The following is a 22,031-nucleotide window of genomic DNA, read 5'->3' as shown; positions in this document are numbered from 1 at the left end:
AATGTATGTGAAACATCATAAAACATCACTGATGTGCTCCCCGAGGAGCGGCGGGGCGGCACACAGGCGCAGGAGGAGAACGAGGCGGGGAAGAGGAGGGGAGTCGCCGCTTTCCAAACACTCTCCGGGGGGCTGTGCGCGACGCCCGCCGCCGGGAGTCCGAACCCGGCTGCCCGCGGCCCCTTCCCTCCCGCGCCCGCAGCCTGGGAACAAAGTTGCCGAGAGCCAGCGGGCCGAGGGCGCAGCGGGGTGGCGCTCTGGCCGCTCTGCGCGCGCCGCTTGGGGGCGGCGGCGGCGCGGCCCGAGGGGAGGCAGCAGCAGTTGGTGGGCTTGGCCGAGCGCAGTAGACGTAACCTCGGCGCGGCGGGAACGGCGGCCTAGGCGACCCGACTTCGCGGCGCCCGGACCTGAGCCGGTCCTCAGACGGCGGCCGCGGTGCCCGAGTGCTTTCCGGGGACCCCGGGCGGCGGCGCGAGCCCCGGAGAGGAGGGGGCGGTCCTGCGCGCGGAGGAGCGGGAGGCTCTTGCACCCCCCCAGCCCCCCGCCTACCTCCTCACCGAACTCTCTAAAAATAACTCCGGCCCGCTGGGGCCGGGAGGAGCCGCAGCCGCAGTGCCGGAGAGCAGCCGGCGAGGCGTGTAGAGCCAGCGTCCGGAGGGAACCTTCCGGTCGCGCGGCGCGAAGTTGGCGGAGGAAGCAGGAGCTCCCGGCCGCCGGACGCCGCGCGACCCTCGCCCCGCCGACCCGCCGCCGCCGAGGTTTGGCTGATTGGGCCGAGGCAGGCGGGGGGCGGGCGGGCGGAGCGCGCAGGGCGGAGGCGGCGGCCGAGGACGCAGACACCCTGGCCCGGGCCGCGCGGGCAGATGGTGTCCTATGTGGATAACAGCTTCCGCCAGGCGGTGATGAAGAACCCGGCCGAGAGAACCCCCCCAGTTGCTGACTGGATAATGACGCATGCTCGTAAGCGTTGGGATGGTGACTACAGGGGATCCTGCTGCCAACCGTCTTAAGACAAATAAGCCCTCCTGATCCTTGGGACCATCGGACACTTAGAATCTAACGCTTGAAAGAGTTGCTTCGCTTGTTAGGTATTAGATGCCGTTTGTTCAAATGCAAATGATCTCCTTCTCTGCCGCTGTTATTATTTAATGAGGGGAGAAGAGAATAAAATAGACTCTTCCACTGGCTGCCCTTGGACAAGGCCCAGGAATGGCACCTGGTACCGTTTTTGATTTTTTATTTTTTTCTGATGGAGCCGTCACATCTGGGGATCGTAGATAGATTGCACATATTCACCAAACGTGTGGAAGATGGATGATAATTTTACAAGGAAAATTCATTTCACAGTGTCTCCAGAAAGTTCCTATTCTAAAGGGTTGCTTTATCAAAAACAAGGAATATCCTGCTTTGGTCGTGTTGCACTGCCTCTCATGTGCCTTCTGCATCTGTTTGTTTTACAGTTGTCAGTCAGTCTTCTGCATCTGAAAATGCACGTTCCAGGGCTTCCCTGGTGGTGCAGTGGTTGGGAATCCGCCTACCAGTGCAGGGGACACTGGTTCGATCCCTGGTCCGGGAAGATCCCACATGCCACAGAGCAACTAAGCCCGTGTGCCACAACTACTGAGCCTGAGCTCTAGAGCCCGTGAGCCACAACTACTGAGCCCACGTGCCACAACTACTGAAGCCCTCGCACCTAGAGCCTGTGCTCTGCAACGAGAAGCCACCACAGTGAGAAGCCCGCGCACCACAACGAAGAGTAGCCCCCGCTCGCCGCAACTAGAGGAAGCCTGCGCCCAGCAGCGAAGACCCAACGCAGCCAAAAATAAATAATAAATTAAATAAATAAATAAATAAATAAATAAATAAATAAATAAAAGAAAATGCAGGTTCCCAGTCACAGTGTGATGGAAAAGCAAATTTCAGTGAAATGTTTCAATGCCTTTCAGTGTTTGAAGTTCCTAGTGAAATCACACATGCTGAGAATGTTAGAACCTAGCAAGGTGGGTCAGAAATCATGTCAAAGGCCTGTAGTGGAAATTAGAGAGCGGGGAACTGGTGTCTTTGGTTGGTTGATTAGAATAATAATGACTCGAATGGGGGGGGGTCACCAAACAAGACTTGAAGAGACAAAACCTCCACTGTGACGGCATGTGGATTGTGCCAAAGAAATGAACTGTTAAACTTTCCTGTTTCCGTGCCAGTTGTGGAGAACAGAGTGAAAACCGACCAGCACAGAACTTGGCCTGAGTCAGAAGTGGGCCAGTTACTACTGACACGGCAACGTGAAAGCTTCCCTGACGGTCTGAAAGCAGCACATTTCCTCCCACCACACCTTCACAGAGCAAGTCACCTTAGAGAAACCTACCAAACATTTTGAATATTCGTAAGTGTCTACCCTACTAACTTTGATGCTCATTTGGTTATTACTAATGCAAACTCATGTTTATTTATTATTGTTTTAAAGAGAAAGTACTTGGAAATGTGAATGTTTTCCATCTTTACCTGGCTTTTCAAAAATAATCTTCTAAAAGTTTGAAATTTACTCAAAAGTTAAAAAAAAAAAAAAAAAGCATCACTGATGTAGTGGGGATTACTTGACCTCTGGCAACCATTACTGGGAGCCAGATGTGGGTGACTCTTGGGACTCTAGGCTTCTGTAAGGGTTTCTGGGTAAGAAAGAATGGTACACTGAATCTGAGGACATATTTCTTCTTTTATGTGAGAAGGAAGATAATCATGACTGTCTCTTGACCACTTCCCCAGTGTTGGCAGTATATAGAGAAACCTATATACTGGGTTGGGTTTGTGTGTTCCTTGATAATCACAGTGGAAAGGTGAGGTTTTTTAATACTGCTAAAATTTCCTTCATATGGAGGTGCCCAGCTTGATCCTTCAGTTTTCCTGTCAGCCCTTTGTTAAACACTGGCCACATATAATGAGGGATAAATCGGGAACCTGACTATACCCAGCAACTCCCTCTCTGAGAACTCCTTCCCAGTCGAAGTAAATCAATAATACTTTATTGTCGTTTAAGCTTTTTCTACTTTAACCTCCTTTTATTGCTATTTAACATGAAGATACCGTGAGATAAATTTTGTTGGTTCCATCTTTTTAAAAGTAAAGTCGTCTCTCATGGCCCATTATCTAGAATATACGCTGTGGTTGCTCACCTGTTTTGTGAGCTTGATGTAGTTACAAAAATATATGTGTGGTGTGTATGATTCCAACTTAATGGTCTTTTTTTTTAACTCTCAGCTTTATTACCAAAGACACACTCTCAGACACTTCATTCAGTCCTCAATTCTTTTTTTTTTTTTAATATAAATTTATTTATTTATTTATTTTTGGCTGCGTTGGGTCTTTGTTGCTGGGCGCGGGCTTTTCTCTAGTTGCAGGGAGCGGGGGCTCCTCTTCATCGCGGTGCGCAGGGTTCTCATTGCGGTGGCTTCTCTTGTTGCAGAGCACGGGCTCTAGGCGCGTGGGCTTCAGTAGTTGTGGCTCGCGGGCTCTAGAGCGCGGGCTCAGTTGTTGTGGCGCACGGTCTTAGTTGCTCCGCAGCATGTGGGATCTTCCCGGACCAGGGCTCGAACCCGTGTCCCCTGCACTGGCAGGCGGATTCTCAACCACTGCACCACCAGGGAAGCCCCAGTCCTCAATTCTTAAGAGATGTTACCTATACATATTTTTGAAGCCACGATTGATTGATTGATTGATTGAAGAGCAATGAAAGGTCCTGCTTTGCACAGTTCATGCCTTGGGGACCAGGCTGAGTTTTGTCTCACATTTCCTCCCTGTTCTCAGTGAAGTGACCCTTCTTCACCCAGGCTCAAGCCTCACCTTTCTTATGAGGCCTTCCTACCCAACCCCGGCCCAGGCATTCCTGCAGACTGAAGTGCTTTGTCACCAATGCTGCTGTCTGCTTCCTTCTGCAGATTCTGAGCACCTCACTTGCAGGACTCTCTTCGTTGGTTTTACAACTTGAATGTCCTGCCTGTAACGGGATGGGGCTTGACGCAGTGAATGTGCACGTTCAAGGTAAGCGTGGGAGGGACGGAGGTGGCGTTTAATTGATGAGCAGGGCTGGATGGCAGTCTGGCAAGAAACCCAGGGTTGCACATCGTGGACAGACTTGGTTACGTACAATCCCCATATTAGTTGGAAACCTTTTCCCTACTCTTGTTCTAGTATATCCTACTCACTAATTCACCCTCAGAAAGAAAAAAAATCTATTTTACAGGCACATCTCCACTGACCCTCAGGACCAGAATAGGTCTTTCTTTATATAAACTCTGGTCTTTTCTTACATAATAGTGTAAATTGCAAGAGGTAAAGGAAGTGTTCAGTGCCATATTCCCAGCAGATAATGTCTTTATCTGCAGATAAAGACAGATAATGCCCAGTGTCTGGGCACTAAAATATTTGATGAGTGAATAAATTAATAAATGAGATGAGATGATTGTCTTATTGGCAGTAGGGTTTTGATTAGGGTGTGCTACTCAATAATCTTTCCTACAGTTTACATAATATACAGTTTCCTTCCAAATTACATTTCTGAAAGGAACGTAGTTTTGAAACACTTATGATACCAAATATTTCTGATTAATAAGTGAGAATAGTCATTAAAAGAAATGTTATAAGCCACTGAAAAAGACATAAAATGAATCAGAAGAATAGGAAATGTTGAAGATAAAATGGAATAAAAAAATTACTTCGGCCAGTGGTTCTCAAAGTTTGGTTCCAATTCAAACAGTATCATCATCACCTGAACCTTGTTAGAAATTCAAATTCGTGGCTTACACCCAAGACCTCCTGAATCAAAAGTCATGTGAGTGGGACCTGAAATCTGTAGTTTATCAGTCATTCCAGGTAATTCTGATGACTTCTAACGTTTGAGAAACACTGAATTAGGCTGATTTACAGAGAAACAAAGACTTAGGAAATTTCTTACTTCTCAGATCTAAAGTATCACTAGACACAAATTGATTCAATAGCATTGATTAACTATACTTTAATGAAAAAAGCATAAAGGTGAAGATTAAGTTTTTTCTTTTAATTTATTTTATTTATTTATTTTTGGCTGCGTTGGGTCTTCGTTGCTGTGCAGGGGCTTTCTCTAGTTGCGACAAGCAGGGGCTACTCTTCCTTGTGGTACACAGGCTTCTCATTGTGGCGGCTTCTCGTTGTGGAGCACAGGCTCTAGGCGCACGGGCTTCAGTAGTTGTGGCATGCGGGCTCAGTAGTTGTGGCTCGCGGGCTCTAGAGCACAGGCTCAGTAGTTGTGGCACACGGGTTTAGTTGCTCCGGGGCATGTGGGATCCTCCCAGACCAGGGCTCGAACCCGTGTCCCCTGCGTTAGCAGGCGGATTCCCAACCACTGCACCACGAGGGAAGCCCAAAGATTAAGTTCTTAAAGAGAATGTTGAGGATTCCAAAAATAAATTTGAATAACAGATTATTTTCATGGACAATACACATAGTCATATTTCTTGAATTGCTGACTACTTAAACTACACTTTTTTTTTTTTTGGTCTGGGGAAATACAGGAAGCAGACAATATTAAAAAAAATTCCATATGTAGTTAGGTATAAAACTAATGAATTTAATTTACTGTCTTGAAAATTATTCAGAAAAGACATACAATCAGATTTGTAGGAATGTTATTTTTGGAATAACATTTTATTGGAATAATTTGTAGGAATGTTATTTTGTACTTAAAATTCTGACTATATGTGGTATGATGAGATGATTTCAACTTGTTACATAGGCAGCACAGGACAGTGAACCCTGAGAAAGAGGAAACAAATGAGGGAAACCCAGTGATAGACCCACCTTACTGCCTGAAGATTTCTAGGCCACAACACAGGGTGGGGGGACCCTGAGTGTAGATGTGAGTTCAGGGAGTCAAGGTGGTTGGAGTTCCCAGGACTGAAGCCTAGTTGAGGGTAAAGCTGCACAGAGAGACAGAGACAGACAGAGACAGACATCTCTAGAGGGCCCCAAAGGTGGAGTCTACAGCTGAATGCTGGTCAATTAATGTTTGTGAGGAAATATTCCAGGTCAAGAAAAGAGGACCCCAAAGAGAACCAGTAGAACAATGCCTGCATCTCACACAGGGCTGGGAGTAGTTGTTTCCTCATCCACAATGGGAAATCCTTGAACTACATGGGATGTAGGAGAGAGGACGTGGAAGGAGATCACCCCACTGGTGGGGAAATCAAGCCCAGATTAAAGACTTCGCTCTTCCCACTAACAGAGTCTAAAAGCAAGCTTTGAAAGTCAAGATTTCTTCCAGAGTTAACCCCACTTCCACACTCCCAGGCTGTGCAACCATGACTTCTCTGGCACAAAGAGGCAAGACAACAGAGAAATTAAAGGAGGTTCCACCCACACTCTTCAAGTAACAGACACCCCTTCTCCCAATTACTCTGGCCTGAAGGAAGGGCTCTCCCAGGGCCATTGGTGCCCATGCCACTGGCACCACTCTGCCATTTTGCTGTTGCTACACAGCGCAGCTTCATGACTGAGCCTGGTCTTGGGTCAGGGGTGGGAGAGAAAACAAGAAAAAATGAGACTCCCCACCTCCACACTTTTCTGTTTTCAGGGGCCTCTTTGCTGATCCTCTGACGGGAAAGAGAGGGTCTCTTGGAGTTTTTCTGTGAGTTCCTGCTGTGCAGTTCAGAGACTGGGGACTTTCTTTGGTCCTGGAGTAAAGCCAGGAAAGAAAAGAGCCATAGGAAAACCAAATTTTTGTCACTCAGTTCTTTGAGATTATAATTCATTAGACTGATGCGCCACGTGTGCAAGCACCAGGCTGACCTGGCTCTGCTCAGAGACACCTTCTGGTTTGAGTCTTCTTGTCCCTGACAGTCGATCCCTGTCCCCAGCCTCTGCCACCCCCCGCCCTGCTGTGGAGCCGTCGGGCTCACGCGAGCTTTCTGCATGTATCGCAGAAGTGGGCTATGGCAGTCTGGCCTCTGTCAGAGATCAGGACTGCTCCTGATGTGCTGCTGGGTAAACTTCAGCAATGCCTCTCCCACCCCGCTCAGATGCCTCCCCAGTCCAAGATGCCTCTGCATTCTACAGCCAGCTCTTCCCCGGGCCCTGGCAGCCCTTGGTCCAGTGCAGAGCTGCGATGTGAAGTATGCTTCATGGGGCTGGAGTGTTCACTAGGCTCAGGCTGGGCACATGCTGGGGCAGTTTTCAATCTGCCATTTCTGCCCTGCCGGGGGAGCCAGCAGGCACACACATACTCCTGAAAGCAGAGTCCAGGCTTCCTACATCCCTCCTGTTAGTCCCAGAGGAACTCCCATCAGCCAAGGGGGCTAGTCTTCCCTACACAGTATTATACACTAAATGGTCCAAAAGGGTTGTTTATGTACTTCTTAATGAAAAAAGTTTAATGAGAGAGCTTAAGATTTTAAATGGAATGTTGGGGATTCAGAAAATTAATGAAACATTTTGGAAAATAGATTATTTTCATGGAAGATATACACAGTTATATTTTTTGAGTCATTTGCTTACTATAAAAAGAAGAAAACTTCCTTTCTTTAGTTTAGAAAATACAGGAAACGAACAATAGCCAAAAAATACTCTAGATGTAAGTAGGTAAAACATTAGTGAGTTCAATTTACTTTCTAGAAGATTAGTCAGAAAAGACTTTGTAATCATATATGCTTTATTGGATTATTTAAATTTCTGGGAATACAGTCCTAAAATGAGAGGATTCTAAGTGATTACGGTATGCATATAAATTTTACACTAGACATGGATATCAGCAATATTAGAGCAGTGTCCTTTCCTGGGTCAAAATATCAAGTATATAGTCTGAGATGTCAGTAGCAGATGTTATGATCTCAGGACGCTGTAAAAATTAAGCCATGGCCCATTGGCACAAAGATGGAGAAAATGACCACAGGAACCAAAGAGAAAGCTTCAAACTCACCTGATGTATGAATGTCTGATTTATGCCTGAACAGGCACGCATTGCATGTGGGTGTAAAATAGACTTCTCAATAAATCTGCTGTGGTATTTACCTAATGCCATCCACGAAAATCAATTTCATGTGGATTGAGTTCAATGGGAAAGACAAATTCATCAGTTTAAAAGGAGTGAATATTAAAAGAAAATCTTTTTGACCCTTTTTTCCACAGGGATTTCCTAATAAAGAAACAAAAACCATAAATTGAATAAGAAAAATGATCAATTAACTACAAACATTAAGCATTTCTGTTATCAAAAGTCATCTTAATGGAAGAGAAATGCTGGGAAAAACACTGTAATCCATAAAACTAGCAAAGGATAAGTGACCAGAATATATCAAGAGACCTGAAAATCTATAAGACCAGTATAAGTCCACTACCCCAAGCACAGAAGGACAAAGCAATAAGTTCACAGGAAAGAAAGACAGATATACATAAAAAGATGCTCAAACTCATTGGATATCAGAGAAATAAAAATTAAAATCACAATCACTACATTCAGATATTTTTAAAAATAACATTTAAAATATTAATATTTTATTTTAATAATGTTAAAATAATATTTTTTTAAAAATATTAAGCTCTGGTGATGACAAGAGGAACCCAAAATATCTCATGTTATGGGAGTAAAAATTGGTACAATTCTCTTGGAAATCAATCTCTAGTGAAATTCAAGTTGAACATATTTAGAATCCTGACTGAATAATTTAAACAAGAACAAGTGCTATATGTGGCAGGTACAAATTGGTCATAACAATGTAATATATAATCACCAAAATAATAATAAAAAAGAAACTCTGGCCAATCTCAATTCCGTTACTGGTGAAATGGCTAAGTAAATCTAAGTATAGTCTCATTAAAGAATGTCATATGTCCTGATTTCAAACTATATTCCAAAGCTACAGTAATCAAAGTGATATGGTACTGGCATAAAAAAATACATAGACCAATAGAACAGGATTGAGAGCCAGGAAATTAACCTGTGCATATACATTCAACTAATCTTTGACAAGACAAAGAACACACAGTGGGGAAACGATAGGTTCTTCAATACATGATGTTGGGAGACTTTTAAGTTCCTTCCTGCATAGGGCAGTGCTTATGTGTTACCAGGGCTAAGAAGTGCTCAAAGGAATTAGGAAAGCTCTTGGACTTTCCCAGCGGTCCAGTGGTTAAGAATCCAGGCTTCCACCATAGGGGGCGTGGGTTCAATCCCTGGTCAAGGAACTGCAATCCCACATGCCTAGCAGCACTGCCCCAAAAATAACCAAAGGAAAGCTCTTAGCCAAAGCACTGGGTGGTGCTTAGCAATCCTGAAGCAATACTGACTGCAGGCTTCTAAAACACTGGACCCACGAGGGTTGGGGGATCCAGTGCCGGGGTCCTTAGCCCCTGAATGGGAATATCTAAACCTGGGAGTCACCTAGCAAGTCAGGGTCCTGATGGACCGTAGTGACCATGATCCTGGAATTCTCACGCCTCTTCCTTCTTGACCCACCACTGACTCATCTGCCTCAAAAGTCATGGGATTCCTCCTCTTCTAAGTCAGATCAGTGCTTAGTAACCACCCAGAAGAGCTTCTCTTTCCAGTGGGTACTTCCTGCCATGAGGATGGGATAGAGCGGGAACACTCATCCCACATCACCCTTTGCTGGGACCCACAGCTTACAGTGCAACCAGGGCTTAGAATCTAGTTTCCAGAAACTCAAATGGAAGCCCCCACCGCAACATCATCAAAACCTGGCGTACGTAATTTATTCAGCAAAACAAATATCTAGCAAAGGCCAATGTTGATAAACTTGACAGTCTAGATGGAACGGGTAAATTCATTGGAAGATACACACTACTAAAGCCCCCTGAAGATAGAAGTAAGTAAAATGAATAGCTGGATATCCATTAACAGAATTGAATCTGTAATTTAATAAATTACTCTCAGACTTCTGTTTTGAGCAAAAATGAAGTAGCAGGGATGGGATTTGCTCTTCTATCTTAAACAAGGACAACCCAGAAATGTGACATATAAAGGCAACAGTTTTCAGACGTTTGACAATAAGCATCACAGGAGAGTAAACTTAGAGAGAGGGACCAAAGGAGGGGAGCCTTTGACAGTCCCATTTTACTGCCTGGAGATTTCCAGACTTGTCACAGGGAGGGGGAACCCAGACAGAGCCCAGTGGTCTCCCTGAGTTGAAGAGACAGGGTTGGAAGTTCAGTAAAACCAAGGTGGCTGGAGTTCCCAGGATTGAGTCCTAGTTGAGGGTAGAGTTGCACAGAGGGAGCTCCAGAGAGGTCCCACAGCAGGAGCCTACATCTGAGTACAGATCAGTGAATGCTTGTGAGGAAAATATCCAAGATCAAGGAAAGAACCACCCCAAAGGGGTAGATGGAGCAATACCTCAGGTCACACAGAGCTGGGAATAGTTCCCACTATCCAGAGTGAAAAACCCTCACAGTACAGGGCATAACTTTTAGAATACTCGGGGGGCAGGGGGGTTGGTATTGTCCCAGTGGCGGGGAAAATCCAGCCCAGATTAAAGACTTCTCTGCTTTCTCCTTACACCGTTTATAAGCAAGCCTTGAAAACTGGAGATTCTTCCAGAGTTAACACCACCTTCTGGCCTAGGACTGTGGTGGTCCTCAAGTCAAAGCAACAATAGAAAACACTTAAGAAGATTTCACACACACAGCCCACTTTGGACAATAGGGGCCTCTTTCTGCAGTTCCTCTGGAAAAAGGACAAAAGGGCTCTCTCTTGGGACAAAGCTTCCCTGTCTGCCATTTCACTGTTGCCACTCACTGCACCTTTTTGACAGTGGCTGATCTTGGGGCAGCACTGGAAGAGAAAAAGAAAAGATAAAAAGAAAAAAAATGATTTCCTCTCACACTTTTCTGTTTGCAGGAACCTCTTTTCCTGGTCCTCTGACTAGAAATCAGGTGTTTATGTTTGAGCTTTTGCTGCATGCTCATGCTGTGTAGATCAGAGAACTGAGTCTTCCTTCAATTCAGTCAATGCCAGGAAGGAGAAGAGGAAAAATAATTCCACCAACTCACCTCCACTGTGGGTAATTATTCAAGTCTTAATTTCTCTCCTTATTTCACTTTCTAGTTTTAATTTTTCACATTCCTCACATGGTTACTTTTTATGGTCAGTTCAGAGTTTTCAGTTGTAATCTGTAGGTGAGACAGACTATGGAGAATGTATTCCATTTTGGCCAGTGCCAGAGTCAATTCAAAACTTTTCAGTATGCAACAATTCTTGGACCCCTTCCAAAGATGAGTGCATTATTAGATTGCTTTAAATAATCCCTAAGCAAATATCTGAAAATCTAGTTTTAATTTCTTTTCCACTACAACTTCATAGAAATACATATAATCCCCAAACTATTCCCTAAGCAACTTCTCTTTAAAGAGAGAGAGCAAAAGATGGAGAGATGGAAGGAGAAAGGGGAGTGGGGAGAGAAAGATTGATTCTTCTAAAATAGAAGAAAAAGAAAAAAAAATTTTTCCTTATGATAAACTCTCCTAGAATCTACTCTTTTCCTATCTATCATACATCAGTGTTAACTAGAGTCATTATGTTGGACAACACATCCCCAAAGAGATTGATTTCAATGTCTGATTACAAAGTTTTAAGATCTAAGTCAGTAACACTCTTTGAAATGAAATTTGACTGTTGACAGCTTGGATGTTTTGTGCATGTAAGAAATAAAGTTTATTGTCCATCCTTGAAAATATATATTCAAGGTTTTTTCACTCTATATATCTTCCTTAAAAGTACTGCAGTATCCAAGCATCTAGGTCTTATTATCTATACTACTACCACTCTGATAAAATATGTGTATATTCCTAAAAATCTCTGTTCATCATTGAGAGCTACTAATAGCAACATTGAGGAATCAGATCATACACAGTCTATATTTTGCCAGTTAAAATGAATTTCTGAGCCATGTACCTGAACAATAAATTAATTCACATCTTTATTTAATATTTCTCATCGCTTCTTGAGCTGCTAATTGTGTCTACATTATAGTAACTTTTTTTTGGTTATATAGCCTTTGCTTTTAATAATTTTCCTACACATTCATTCATTTGTTCCAATATATTTTTGATGTCTCTCATATCCTTAACCTGGTGTTTCATCCCTGGAATGTGTCTGGGAAGAGGACTAACATTGGCCTTTGCTTCTTGCAGTCTGCAAACTAGAAAAGAAGACCCAATATCTATTGTGAGTTTTACAAAGGGAAAGAATAAGCGGTTCTTGAGGTCATATTATAATTGACCTAATCTAGTTTGGTAAACTGAGGATTAAAAGAGGAATAGGATTTAGCCAGATGAGTGGAGGGAGAAGAGAATTCTGCGCTGCCCTTGAGTTTTGACAAGGACTTTCTGGAAGGAGAATCCTCTGTGCTTTTTGTTCATGCATTTGGCTGCGTTTCCACACCCGTGTATTCTTTAATCTCTAGCAACTTCAGATGGCAAATGAAAAGTACATGTATCCTACCCAATAAAATAAAAGAGATTACTTTTATTTAAATAAAATAGAAAAGACAAATGTACATCGTTAACATTATCACCACTTTAAAAAATAATGCAGCCATTATATCTCCTGAAGGTAAAATGAAGTTAAACACAGTATAATTGATTTTCCCCATTCTAGAAGTCACCAGGATAGGAGCCCCTCAGCTACTAGAATTCCCGAGACCTTGGTCAGGTTGGTGACCTGTTCCTGATCATTTGGGTCCACACCAAATGAAAGGTCTGAGAGGGAAAGAGAAAGAGCGTGAGAGGAAATTACAAATGAGGGAACTTCTGGCAACATTAATAAAGCTTATTATACCACATTCATAATCCAGAAACACCCCTATCCAGCCCTGGGGTCTTTGAATATAGTGGGGTAAGAGTGGGAAGGTAGAAAAGAGACTGAAACGGTCCTCCACGCTGACACACAGAAGTAGAAAAATATCCTCAGAGTTAAGTAGCATATCATTCCTACTTGTCCAGGATTCCTTGCAAAGTCCTATAATCCAGTTACGAGAGTTTCCCACATTCACCTCCCAGTAATGTTTGCCAGTGGTGAAGGTCTGAGCGCCCCATGAAGGAGTATTCTCTGAACTTGCTGGATTACGGGGCACGTCTTGATGGTCAGGACTGCACTGCAAATGTCTCAGGTCTTCAGTCAGAGCCACGTGACAATTTCTTATTTTATGATCCAACGTAACATACACTTTAGTAAAAAGAAAACAGCAAAGTCAAAGAACAGAGTTTTAAAGTTCTGAGGGATCGATAAGTGTGGCGGTATTGTGGCAGAGGTTTAGCAACCAAATCTCTGGAACAAAGCAAAGCTGGTTTGTCTTATTTGCTGGGAATATTCCAGCCCACCTTGACCATTTTCAAGATGCCAGCCATTTAGTAATTGCTCCTAAAATTCTGGAACTTGTAACAATTCATTCCCACGAGTGTGTCAGTACCAGCTAGCTCCAGAACACCACTTTACCAAAGGTGACTAGACAGTGTGTCACTGGAAATCCAGAGAAAGAACAGGAAGGGCTTCTTGTCTATCTAAAGAGCCAGAAAATCTCTAATCATACAACTAGATGAAGGAAAATTTTGAGAATATATAAAGATGTAGGATATCAGGCTCTGGCTTATTTTCACTAAGTCCTCAAAAACTGGAGAGCTCATTCATAGATGTCAAGAAAATAGCAAAATGGCCCTTAATCCACTTAAGTCCTCTCATTAATCCACTCTCACAAAATAAAATATAATAGTAATAAATACATTATACATTATATTTAAATATGATATTGTTGATATTTTTAGTCCTAAATAGTGATCACATGCTTAACGTTTAAGCAAGCAAAAATAAAATAAACCAAAAACCCATTTGTGCCTTTTTTTAGAAGTGATTTCTCTCTTAGGATTTCTAATGGAGCCACCGCTGAATCAGAATCCAACTCATCCCATCTCAGGCCTGCTTCTCCTTTGTCTGCCAGGCTCACCCTTCAGTTGCATTTGTCTTAAGGGGCCCTCTATGCAACAAATCATGGGTTCAATTTGTTTTGTGGTTGTACTTGTTGTATATAAAAATACTTCTGAGCTTTTTAAAAGTCTTGTGGTTTTTCAAATGTAATTATTACATTCAATATTCAGATAAACATTTAAATAACAACATTAAGGTGATTCTAAGAATCTGAATATCCACGTATAACCACAGTTAACTACAAGATGAAATACACTGAATGGATATGCAGTTTTATAAGGCAGTGTGTTCTTTTTTTTTAAATTTTAACTCACCACAAGTAACTATATAAGAAACTGTCATATTCGATTGATTGTTTTTGACAGGCTTCACTTAGCTTTCTCTGACTGATAATTAACAATAAATTATAAAGTTAGTTATAAAGCAGTGCCTGCTTCCCTGTTCTCTGCAAAGAACAGACAGCAATGAAGAGAGATCATCAGCATGTCTCTAGTCGTGAAGGAAATATTACTGCCTTCACACAGAGCTGCCTCTTACCTCGGAAGCTGTTAAGCCTTTCCAACATCCCAGTGATGGCCCATGTACTGAGCTGTGGGTCCATAGGCTGAGGAATGTACAGCTGCATTAAGTGACTCCTGTAAAAAAAAAAAAAAGACCCACTTACTAATAGGCCCAGAGGTATCATTAGCAATCCATTGATGGTGCTTCATCAGAATCCTCATAATTAGGTTTGAAGGGTGTGAATTTAACTCCTCAGATGGAGAAACACAACAGTTGCTATTATATTTTACAATCTGTTTCCCTGCTCTTAGCATATCAATCTTAGTAGAATATGTCACCTCCATCATAATTGTGTCTGTTTCCTCCCTTCTAGCTTCCCTAGGGGATCCACACAGCAATTCTCATTTAATTCCTGAAATCTAATAGGTGGCAAATAGTTGGAACTTGCCATCTGATACATATGGAACCTCAGCACTATCTATGTTCTTTCTTTTCTTTTTCTTTTTCTTTTTATTTTATTTATTTATTTTTTCATTTTCTTTTAATTAATTTATTTATTTTTGGCTGTGTTGGGTCTTCGTTTCTGTGCGAGGGCTTTCTCTAGTTGCGGCGAGCGGGGGCCACTCTTCATCGCGGTGCGCGGGCCTCTCACTATCGCGGCCTCTCTTGCTGCGGAGCACAAGCTCCAGACGCGCAGGCTCAGTAGTTGTGGCTCACGGGCCTAGTTGCTCCGCGGCATGTGGGATCTTCCCAGACCAGGGCTCGAACCCGTGTCCCCTGCATTGGCAGGCAGACTCTCAACCACTGCGCCACCAGGGAAGCCCCTCTATGTTCTTTCTTGATGATTCTACCTCACTCCTCGTCTCAGCATCCGTTTACCTGCTGCCTCTCTGAGCTTATCTGCCTTTCCCATAGATGACCAGGAATAATCCTCAAATATCAATAATTAGAATTTGGAAATTAGGGGCAAGAAAAATAGTTGTCTCTTTGCAACTTCTACAGTAAGGCTTGCAACTGAAGCTACACTCCCCTCAACCCTACTTTCACCTAAGGGTAGACTATATAAAACCTGGCAGACTTTTAGAGAAGGAAGGAATAAACGCAGACAGAAAGAAACTTCTCATTAAAAAGGGAGGGTCCATCTCAACAGAAATAACCTGATCACTATCACAATTACCATGATTTGAATAGAGGGGCAAACTTACCTTTTCATTGTGTCTCCCACACCCTGTAAAGAGAAAGAAAGGAAGGCTTAGCTTTCAGCACAAGCTCTCCTGTTTGTTTAGTCTAGTTTGAGGATATGAGATTATACCGGGAAATTCACTATCTCCAGTTTTCTTCCTTGGGGAAAATCATTTGCCATTTCCCTTATCCTTAAAAAGATGAAACCCAGTCTCACATTTACATACAGTTGATAAAATCATAATCTTGATAAAATTGAAAGTCAGAAGATGTTCTTAGGGTACACGAATGGCTGTGCTTTGTTGTAATCTACAGCAGGATTCACAGCGTTCCCCAAAGTTCTTATAAGGGTGTGAAAGCTAGAACTTCACAACAGAAAGAAGGCATACATCCCATATTCACACATATTACCAAGTACACATACAAAGTTAAATTATCTGCTCACAAGCTGCTCTCTTGCAGCTGGTCAGAAACTGTAAATATAGTCGTCCCTGAGTATATGAGGGGAATTAATTCCAGGACCCCTTGTATACCAAAATCCATGGATGCTCAAATCTCTTATATAAAATGGCACAGTATTTCCATATAATGTATGTACATTTTCCTGTATACTTTAATCACCTCTAGATTACTTATAATACCTAATATAATGTAAATGCTATGTAAATAGTTGTCAACATTGACAAATTCAAGTTTTGCTTTTTGGAAATTTCTGGGTTTTTTAAAAAAATATATTTTCCATCGGCAGTTGGTTGAATCCTCGGATGTGAAACCTATAGGGATATGGAAGGCTAACTGTATAGTAGAGGAATATAACAAGAAGGTTTGAGAGATTTTCTTCTGGATCTGTTACTTGAACCTTTCCACATAGTTATCCTTCTTCCATATAAGGCAAAAGTGATGTTTCGTCTCCAGATTATACTGGAGGAGCAAAACCCGCCATCACAGAGGCAGAAGAAGAATCTAGACTTTGGAACCAGAAAAATAATGGAGGCCAAAAAGGATATAACTTCAGTGGCTATAAATGCTTTCCAAGCTGGCTGGTGCTCAGCACCCTAACGTCCTTCCTTAGTCCTTACCTGGAGCATGTCCACATCTGCTTTAAGGCACAGTTCCTTCAGCTCCTCATATATTCTTCTCAGGAGTTTCCCCATATGAACCATTCTGGCTACATTTCTCCTGAGTCGCTGAAAAACGATCTTGCCTTCAATTGCCAACATCTCTAAATGTTTTTGCTTTTCTTCCTGGAGATATTGATATACCTTAGGGTATTCAGCTCCTATCATCACCATCCGTAGATTTACAAAACCCTGCAGTGACATTGGATTAAATTAGATCATGTATCTGGATGGCTTTATTCTTCTCTTATCATCTATTGTCTACGTGTTATGTATAGAATACTTGTCTTAGTTTGTTTGGGCTACTATAACAAAAGCACAATAGACTGCATAACTTATAAATAACAGAAATTTACTTCACACAGTTCAGTAAAGTGGGAAATCCAAGATCAGTGCCAGCAGATTTGGTGTATGGTGAGAGCCACTGCCTAGATAGCTATCTTTTTTTTTCTTTTTTTTTGCTTAATAATGATTAAAATATATTCCACTTTACAAAGTACATTCACATAATTGGTTTTCATTTTTTTACCATATGCATGCATTTTTTTAATTTAAGTGTAGTTGATTTACAATACTGTGTTATTTCAGGTATACAGCAAAGTGATTTGGTTATACATACATATATATATATATATATATATATATGTATATATCTATATTCTGTTTTTTCCCAATTCTTTTCCATTATAGGTTATTACAAGATATTGAATATAGTTCCCTGTGCTATAAAGTAGGTCCCTGTTGTTTATCTATTTTATATATAGTAGTGTGTATATGTTAATCCCAAACTCCTAATTTATCCTTCCCCCACTTTCCCCTTTGGTAACCATAAGTTTTTTTCTATGCCTGTGGGTCGATTTCTGGTTTGTAAATAAGTTCATTTGTATCATTTTTTTTTTAGATTCCACATATAAGTGATATCACATGATATTTGTCTTTCTCTGACTTACTTCCCATAATATGGTAATCTCTAGGTCCATCCATGTTGTTGCAAATGGCATTATTTCATCCTTTTTCTTGGCTGAGTAGTATTCCATTGTAGAAATATACTACATCTTCTTTGTCCATTCATCTGTCGATGGACATTTAGGTTGCTTCCATGTCTTGACTAGATAGTCATCTTTTGGTTGTGTCCTCACATGGCAGAAGGGGCAAGCCTCCACAGGGCTTCTTTTATAAGAATCCCATTCATAAGGACTCTGCCTTCATGACCTAATCACCTCCCAAAGGCATGACCTCCTAACACCATCACTTTGGGGGTTAGAATTTCAACATTTGAACTTGGTGGCGGGAGGGAGGGGGGAACCCAAACTTTTGGACCATACCTTCTGTTTTCTCTGCTCCAGAAGGATGTGTTCTCAGAGAGCTGCTGGTTCACTCCCTTTGGTTCTTTAGATCTCTACCCTGATGTAACGCTCATAATGAGTCTTCCCTGACCAGCATACTTTCTCCCCAAACCTGTACTATTTATACACATCCCTGCTTTAATTTTCTCCCAAGAACTTTACAGACGTGAGGTATTATAAATGTTACTCTTTTTTATTTGTTACATGGCTTCTCTTATTAGATTATAACCAACTGAGGTCAGTGATTTTCCTCTTTTTGTCCATTTCTGTATCTCTTTGTGGCCCTAGAACAGTGAGCAATGCATCATATGCCCTCCTATGAATGAGTGGTTTATTAGGAAATCCATCCTAAATGATCAAGATAATTTTATTATTGCCTTTGGTATTTTCACAGCACTGTATACAGGTTTCGGTTTAACGACATATTCTCTACTATAGCCTGTTGATATGTCTTCTTTAGAAGTGATTGAGTTCTTTGAAAATAAAAATGTAGTTTATTTTTATTAAACCTTCAGTTTCAGGTTCGCAGTTCATATATGTGAATCAATGAATGATACAACCCAAAATCCTTAGGTAGGCGTTCACAGTCTTGCCATGGCTATAATTACATTTCTAGCCATAACTCTCACTGCCTGCTTCATACCCTATGTACTAATTAATAGGAGCTACTTGCAGGTCCCAGACAATTCCATGATTTGTCTCATTTTTAGCTTTCTTGTCCCTTAGGTGTCTGTGTCATAAATACCCATGAATTTATAGATTCTACTAACACATTAGCATTGGGATGATTTTTACTTGTTTGAGAAGCTTTTCTTAACATTCAAAGTTTATTAATCTCCTACGGAACTCTATTTTTACCTCCATCCCAGTGACCATTGCCTTTTGTTTTGTGATACTGCATTTTCTTGTCCCTGCTGAAGTACAATGTTAGTGATAGACATTGCTTTATCAAGAAAATCAGGAAGAATCTTTTAGTTACATATTGGGTTCATTCAACATGAAATCCTACATTGAAGGTCATGTTTTTCCATATGTAGCTCTCTCTGATCACTCACTCAGGGGACATTATGATTTAATTCAAGTTCTTCCACTGTAAGTTATGAGGATATTTGTCCCAAGCTGGTTCCAGTGGATACAGGGTCTACCGCTTACCTCCCATACTCTGAATATGTTGGTCACTTTTTTTATATTGCTCTGATTTTCTTTTTTCTTTTTCCAAATAGACTTCATTTGCATCAGAAGGTTCTCCTGCAAAATAACTATAAATTGGAGTACTTGAAAAGCAAAGGTAGTACATTTCAGATACTTAAAAGAAGATAGAAGGGGATGAACATGGGACAAACAGTAAAGAGAGAAGAGATGTCAATGATTTTCCTTGGGAACACTAACTGATAAATCTGAGAGATCAACCAAAAATAGAATGCCTAAATTTAGAAAATGTAATCTATTATCTGAGGAATCTAACACTGATATTGTAGTAACCTGGTCAATTTTCAGAAGTGAATCTTGCTTTATATTTAATTGTGAAATATTAGCCCTCAGTTTTCCTATGGCACTATAAGAAAATATTGGCCAGTGTTTCTAAATCTGCTATAATTAGAACAGGGTCATCGTAATCATGGTTGTAGGAGCCAATGACTGTTACTGAAACTAGAGATTTATCCACCACGTTACTTACACTGAAATACCAGCACCCTAATCCTCATCAATTTCATCATCATTCCTCTCTTTCAGCCCAACAGAATTTAAACTTCAGGAGAGCAACAATGTTGTCTAGTTTCTTCACCGCTTTATCCCCAGATTTCAGAATAGTGCCTGGCACATGGTGTTCAGAAATTCTATTTGTTTATTACATAAAATAATAATAACAATCAATGTATTTGCCTCATTGCCTATCAGATACAGGGTCGTCCACATTTCAAAGTGCATTCAGAGATATTACTTACCCTGTAGTGCTCTGCAACCTGCTTTATTGGATAGTGTTCATGCGCGGCATGCTCTGGGGAATGAGAGCAGAACAAACACAGCAGGCTCGTGTCAGCGTGACAGAAGTAGAGCTTTACCACTTGGTGTATCCTACACATCTGCTTGGCAGAGCTAGGTAACTGGCAGACAATTGATTCTCTGGTAGGAAGAATATGCTCCTTAGCAAGAAGAGTGCTTTTGAAGTCCATTTTCGGAGATATTGCCTTGCACACAGGACAGCAAGTAGCTGTCTGGGCATCGTCCCACAAGAGACAGAGGCAAGGAGTACAAAATCTGTGCCCACAGCTAATGGTGACAGGGTCTGTGAAATTGTCCTTGCAGATGGAGCAGATGAACTCACTGGGGAAACACTGCGTGAAAGCAGATTCCATGTTTCTGAGAAGATAAAAGGAAAGGACATTCTTTACCCTTGGCATGTGAGTTGAACTTTGAGCCTTCTCTCACTAATACACATATGTACCATAGGAGGACAGGCCATGTTTTGAATAGGATGGCGAGGCACAAAGAGAGTCCTACAGACTGGTAAAATGCATTATTATTTTCTAACATTGGCCTCCAGCACTACTTCTCATTTCCCTAGTAGAAATCCAGTATTTTTCACATATATTACCTCTCTTTCAAAGACAAAGAAATCAGAGGTTCTGGGCTCATTCATAGGCAGTGGGTCATACTGTGTCCAAAACTATCACAATTTTCCCCTTTTTTCCTCTCTCTGATTGGTTAGCACAGGGTATTTGTTCCAATTCTGGCCAATGAAATAAGAAACTAAGACTCCTAGGACAATTCCAGAAAAGATTTTCTTGCTTCAGAAGAGATGCGTGGAATTAAAAAAAAACCCTGCTTTTTCTGTTTCTGGACATTTTTTGGATACAATACCCTTTTGCAAAGCCATCTTGTGGTCACAACGTGAACTAGCCTAAGGAGAAAAGCCAATAGTCTAAGGATAACAAAAAGATGGAAAGAAACTGGGTTCTTAACAATGACACTGAACAAGAGTTAACTAATTCTGGAGAGGCCAATTTCTGACTAAATTAACATAAATCCCTATACGAAAGACCTAACAGAAGAAAGTTTGTGCTCACTACCACATAAAAAAAGAACTTAGCACAGTATCAACTGTCATATGTAATACGTCAGGGGTTCAACAAAAATTATGAGATATATCATAAGGCAAGAAAAATGTAGTCTGAACAGACAAAGCAGTCATCAGAACCAGACTTAGATACAACACAGTTGTTAGAACCATCAGACAAAGAATTTAAAATAACTGTGATTAGTATGTTAAAGGCTTTTATAAAAAATGTAGATAACATGCAAGATAGGTAATTTCAGGAGAGGGATGAAAACTATAAGACAGTCAGATAGGCTTGTCTATCTGGCAAGCCTATCTGATTGATATAATATATGCAGAGAATATCTGATGATATAATATATCTTATATATCATATATCTTATATCTGATAAGATATAATATATGCAGAGAATTTTGTGTTTGCATTCAGGAGTAGATACAATACAAGAAAGAAAAGTATCAGTGACCATAATGGTAGGTCAATATAAAATACGAAAACTAAACACAAAGGAGAAAAACAAAGAGTAAAAAATTAAAACAAAACAGAGCATCAAAGAGCAGAATGACAACATTAAATGCTGTTTAACATTGTTTAGCATCTGTGTAATTAGATTTCCAGAAGGAAAATAAAGATATAACAGGGCAAAAGAAACATTTAAAGAAATAATTTTAGAGACTCTTCCAAAATTAGTGACGGACACTAAAAAAAAAGATCTACGATATTCAGAGAATATCAAACAGAAAAATACAAAATGAATAAGCAAACAAAAAACACACTCAGGCAAGTCATATTCACACTGAATAAAAACCAATAACAAAGAGAAATTCTTGAAGGGAGCCACCAAAATAGGGGAAAGAAAAATGAA

At 41.2% G+C, this 22,031-nt stretch overlaps 2 protein-coding genes across 8 annotated transcripts in view; one reads left to right on the top strand and one right to left on the bottom strand.

The window, feature by feature from the left end:
* Positions 1-816: 816 nt before the first annotated feature.
* Positions 817-22,031, top strand: part of NAALAD2 (N-acetylated alpha-linked acidic dipeptidase 2) — a 106,286-nt gene continuing 85,071 nt past the window's right edge. For 2 of the 6 annotated variants that reach the window (XM_059930600.1, XM_059930599.1), the window contains exons 1-3: positions 3,953-4,035; positions 10,880-11,042; positions 20,415-20,509. Coding sequence is in view for 3 of the 6 variants with exons in the window: in XM_059930596.1 (XP_059786579.1) it covers positions 955-960; positions 3,933-4,035; positions 20,415-20,509 (204 nt within the window). In the remaining 3 variants the exon portion in view is untranslated. Of the gene's footprint in view, positions 961-1,460; positions 2,384-3,932; positions 4,036-10,879; positions 11,043-20,414; positions 20,510-22,031 lie in introns of those variants that run through there. The other 4 variants (XM_059930598.1, XM_059930596.1, XM_059930597.1 and 1 more) reach the window with 4 other exon arrangements.
* Positions 12,711-20,464, bottom strand: TRIM77 (tripartite motif containing 77). Of its 2 annotated transcripts, XM_059930603.1 has the most exons (6): positions 20,054-20,464; positions 19,260-19,355; positions 16,723-16,953; positions 15,667-15,689; positions 14,498-14,595; positions 12,711-13,204 (listed from the first exon to the last, which is right to left on the bottom strand). In XM_059930603.1, the coding sequence occupies exons 1-6, from the start codon at positions 20,462-20,464 to the stop codon at positions 12,711-12,713; spliced, it is 1,353 nt and encodes a 450-aa protein (XP_059786586.1). The 2 variants fall into 2 exon arrangements, with proteins under 2 accessions (XP_059786586.1, XP_059786587.1); XM_059930604.1 differs by lacking the exon at positions 16,723-16,953.

The sequence above is a fragment of the Balaenoptera ricei genome, chromosome 8 (assembly GCF_028023285.1).
Source record: "Balaenoptera ricei isolate mBalRic1 chromosome 8, mBalRic1.hap2, whole genome shotgun sequence".
Lineage (NCBI taxonomy): Eukaryota > Metazoa > Chordata > Mammalia > Artiodactyla > Balaenopteridae > Balaenoptera > Balaenoptera ricei.
This window is presented reverse-complemented; position numbering and strand designations above follow the sequence as displayed.

Excerpts from the sequence above, each read along its gene's own strand:
- TRIM77 (XM_059930603.1), bottom strand. The coding sequence starts at position 20,464 with ATGGAATCTGCTTTCACGCAGTGTTTCCCCAGTGAGTTCATCTGCTCC. Across the intron at positions 19,356-20,053 it reads AGGTTGCAGAGCACTACAGG|GAGAACCTTCTGATGCAAAT; the intron begins GTAAGTAATATC and ends GTTATTTTGCAG. Across the intron at positions 15,690-16,722 it reads CAGATGTGGACATGCTCCAG|GGTGTGGGAGACACAATGAA; the intron begins GTAAGGACTAAG and ends TTCTCTTTACAG.